Source organism: Loa loa (genome assembly GCF_000183805.2).
Source record: "Loa loa unplaced genomic scaffold supercont3.422, whole genome shotgun sequence".
NCBI lineage: Eukaryota > Metazoa > Nematoda > Chromadorea > Rhabditida > Onchocercidae > Loa > Loa loa.
Window position 1 is genome coordinate 4898 of NW_018108602.1, and position 4228 is coordinate 9125.

Genomic DNA, 4228 nt, shown 5'->3' on the forward strand with positions numbered 1-4228 from the left:
GACACAGTGCTTGCAAATCAAACCTTATCTCTAGAAGGAAAAAAAAAGACTTACGACTCTAATCGCATTTAAGGTTTGCGATTAGATCTGCTGCAATACAAAAATTTTTCATTTCATGTAAACGAAATATGAAATAACATGCTGACACAGTATTTTTCGCATAGTGGACCTCACCATAGTGCTTCGGGCCATGTTTTGTTCGCAGTTCCTTAATGCGTTCGGATGATCGGTGTGACGAAAGGAGGGCGGCGGGAATTTAGGGGTAGGGATCGGGTGGGTTTTTGTGCATTTGGGTTTACATCATAAATTTACAGGTTCCTGAATTTGGGTTTGCATCATAAATTTACAGGTTTGTGAATTTGCGTTTGCATCATAAATTTACAGGTTTGTGAATTTGCGTTTGCATCATAAATTTACAGGATTCTATTTGATTTGAGTGGTTTGGGTTATCATAGTAAGTATAAGTATTGATGAGTATTAGTAGTGTTCTCTATTCATTATATCCTTACCAAATACATTTACCATTTAATGAAACCAACAAGGATTTTTGTTTTACTGCAACAGTCCAGTAATTTTATATAACTTGTTTGCTTAAAATTAGCGGATTCACTAATGCTGAATGCAACTGTACTTTGAGTTTTTCGAAGAAGTTTAACTATCAAAAAGTCTTTTTCTTTTATTTTAAAAGGCTTATTAAAATTGAGATGAATAAGTCGTTCACTTTCGTTTACGTTTTGACTTAGACTATTAGTTTATCGTTCGCGTTTATCTTGGGAATGTTTAAGCGATTGCATATAATTTTTATTTGATCTGTTGTGCAATTTTCAGTTTAACATGTTGTTGTTCCCTCGATATTTCTCTTATTTTATGCACTTATAACTTTATTTATAAATATTATCAAATCTATTATTTCTGAGCAGGAAGTATTGGAAAGCTATCTTTCAGAATGGTAAGAATTTGATACATTTATTTAAATTTAGGATGTATTTCATGGGCTAATTGATTGTTATGCCTTGCTGGGGAAAACATGCCTTATATTTCATAATGAAGGAAAATTATCTTTCAGGCTTTCTTTGGATTTGGTCAAGCTGCGGAAATTTCGATCAAATTGGATGATGCGGATAATAGGAAAGTTAGTTTTTCATTGTCTTTTCTCGCAGTATTAGCTTTGGTTTTAAGTTTTGTGAGGGAGTTGCATGCATCATCATTTGAAGAAATACTTTGGTAAGATAGAATGTGGTCATCAAGGTCGCTGAGTGGTTTAGTGGTATGATTCTCGCTTTGGATACCGTAGATGGTTATTCCAGGTAGCCAAAATACGATGTGAGGAAGGAGGTCAGGAAACACATTTTCTGTTTTATGATGGTGAAACAATATCGGGTACAGTGGGAGTTGCAGTGAAGAAAAAATTTGATCATCAGGGAATAAGAATTGAATTTATTGGGCAGATTGGTGCGTTGTTTTTTCTTAATTTCGTTTTATTTTGTACAGTTATCTTCTAGCAGCAGTTAGCCGGTGTTTTTTTAATGAATAGGAAGTATCATGGTTAAGTCTTTATTTGAGAAGTTTTATTGCTGGAAGCCTTTTCAGTAATTTTTTAGTGCACTGATGATGTGATTGGAATGACAAGCAGCGCTCAGTTTTGTCAAAAGTTATGAAATTAATTGAAGTTAGACATGAGTTTCAGCTCGGAAACTTTCATCATTATGGTAACGTAAACTGTTTTTGAAACACTTCAGGTGTCATTTAAAAACGTAGTAGCATGCAAACTTAACTTAAGTTGTCCATTGTCTCCCGATCGTAAACCTTTTCTTTTCAATTGCGACCCGGCCCCTTCATAACATGTATGTTTGATCGTAAAATTTCTGTAGATATTTTCCTTTTAGAGCTAAATTATGATCGCGGTAATCAGCACGATTTTATAACATTGATGAAAGAGTTGGCTCGTCCAGGTGAATTAACGCAGAATGCGGTTTTTCGATTTGAATTTCCAAAAGTTGAAAAGCCATATGAATCATATGTTGGTGCAAATGTGAAGTTGCGGTATGTTGTTTTTATTATAAGGATTTTACTATTGCAAATTTGTGGAAAAGAAAAGAAAAGCGAAGACACATTTGAAAATACTTCGAAGTTTTTCTTTTTTTAATTAAGGTATCTCAATTTTCTGGTAGTGAACTCATTTCAATATGACCTCAAATAGTGGACATTTATAGTAGCAGAAATTAAAGGTCATTCAAACTTAAATAATCAACGACGTTGACTTATTTCGGCGAAATTTAAGAATTTCAGGGAGTTGATTCTAGTAGCAGTGTAAGAGTAAAGTATTGGTTATATGTTATTTCAGCTACTTCCTAAGAGTGGTCATTGTGCGAAGGTTAACCGATATAATACGTGAAATGGATGTTATTGTGCATACGCTTTCTTCGTATCCGGATACAAATAACAGTATTAAAATGGAAGTTGGTATTGAGGATTCCTTGCACATTGAATTCGAATATAATCGCTCCAAGTAAGTGCTTTTTTTTTTGGGTGGATAGGTTTATCCAGATAATATGATGAAATAACTGTTAGAAATACATGAGCACATGCACGTTTCAAGTTCTTATAAACTCATTCAATTATTTGTATTTTTTTGAACGAAATAATTGCCTAATGCATATACCAGAGTGTGAGTCGGACTTTTTGAAAAATCACTGTAACAGGAAAGTTTTTGAAAGATCACTGTAACATAAACGCGGAGTCAGAAACATTGTACTGTGTTGAAAATGATATATTGCAGATATCACCTGAAGGATGTAATTGTTGGAAAGATATACTTCTTATTAGTTCGAATCAAAATTAAGTTTATGGAAATTGCAATAATCAAACGAGAAACAGTAGGGAATTCGCCAAATGTTTTCAACGAGAATGAAACAATAGCGAAATACGAAATAATGGATGGTGCACCCGTGAGAGGTGGGAGTTATCATTCTTTTTTTTTTGGAGGTACTATAGCCATAATTTTATGCCCAACGTGTTACTGCTGTTAGTGATTAAACCTACAGTACCAATTGCCATTTAATTAACACTCATATGTATTTAACTATATCTAAGTTGAGTCTGTATGTGAATAATAATAGCAAAATTTAGAGTTTATTTCAGAATTTATAGTTTTTCTCCCTCGTCTTCAGCAAGTAAGCTTTACTGTACGCGTTCAGTCGGGTGGGATGCTCTGTTAAGGATCTATCACTAGAGGCTGTATTAGTCTTGTAAATTGTTTTTGTCTAGCCATATTTTTCCGAGCAGTTTAAGTAATTGAAATAAACTAAAATGACTTCAGGTGAATCAATTCCAATACGTCTTTTTCTTGCTGGTTATGATTTGACTCCAACGATGCGTGATGTTGGTAAAAAATTCTCAGTTCGCTATTACTTGAATCTCGTTTTGGTTGATGAAGAAGATCGTCGTTACTTCAAGCAGCAAGTAAGGCATTCTACCATAACATTTCTGCAAAAATATATTTGCAGTGAAGTTTATCCACATAATGCAGTATCTGATATTAATGACCCATTGCACATTGATATGGTTTAGCACTCAGCTTTCGTAAATGAAAAAAGTGGTCACTGTGGCAGTTAGTTATAGGTTTGCTTCATCCTGTAAATAGGTGTCGTTGGTTTATTCATAATCAACTGAAACTGAAGTTTTGAAAATTTAACTTCCAACTGTCCGAATATTTTGAGGAGATGACATTGTGGCGTAAAGCTGATAAGATCAGTCGGCACATTTCGGTGGAAAATATGTCCGGAACAAAAGCCATTGAAGAAACAGCAACAACAGTTCAACACAAAAAAGATTGACACTGGCAAGTGATTTTAACTTTAGAGCGAAGAAAAAGGAAATACCCGAACACATCGTGTTTTTTCGCTTTTCCTGTAGATTTTCCATTTTGGTTTGTTGTACTTTTTCTATATCATGAATCAGACACTGATCTGTGCATATTATGATTTATTTTTGAGATTCTTCCATGAGTGGATAGTTATTAATTAAAAATGTCCAGAACATTAGGTTAACCGTTCCGAAAATTTACTATTACATGTCATTTTCTGCCTATAGAGCATTAATGCCTGTCCATTATTTGTAGAGAGCTTCCGAATAATTTACAGCGACAGCCATTAAATTTGCTTATCTATTCCTTTTTTAGTATAGTTAGGCATTTTAGTACTAGTCGTGTTTTCCAGTTCATAATGAC

At 33.9% G+C, this 4228-nt stretch overlaps 1 protein-coding gene across 1 annotated transcript; it reads left to right on the forward strand.

The window, feature by feature from the left end:
- The first annotated feature begins 905 nt into the window (after positions 1–905).
- On the forward strand, positions 906–3999 carry LOAG_08902 (hypothetical protein). The gene is made up of 8 exons (XM_020447822.1): positions 906–949; positions 1067–1132; positions 1308–1452; positions 1887–2043; positions 2345–2509; positions 2780–2955; positions 3320–3462; positions 3720–3999. The coding sequence occupies exons 1-8, from the start codon at positions 947–949 to the stop codon at positions 3834–3836; spliced, it is 972 nt and encodes a 323-aa protein (XP_020301985.1). The 5' UTR covers positions 906–946; the 3' UTR covers positions 3837–3999.
- Positions 4000–4228: the final 229 nt, after the last annotated feature.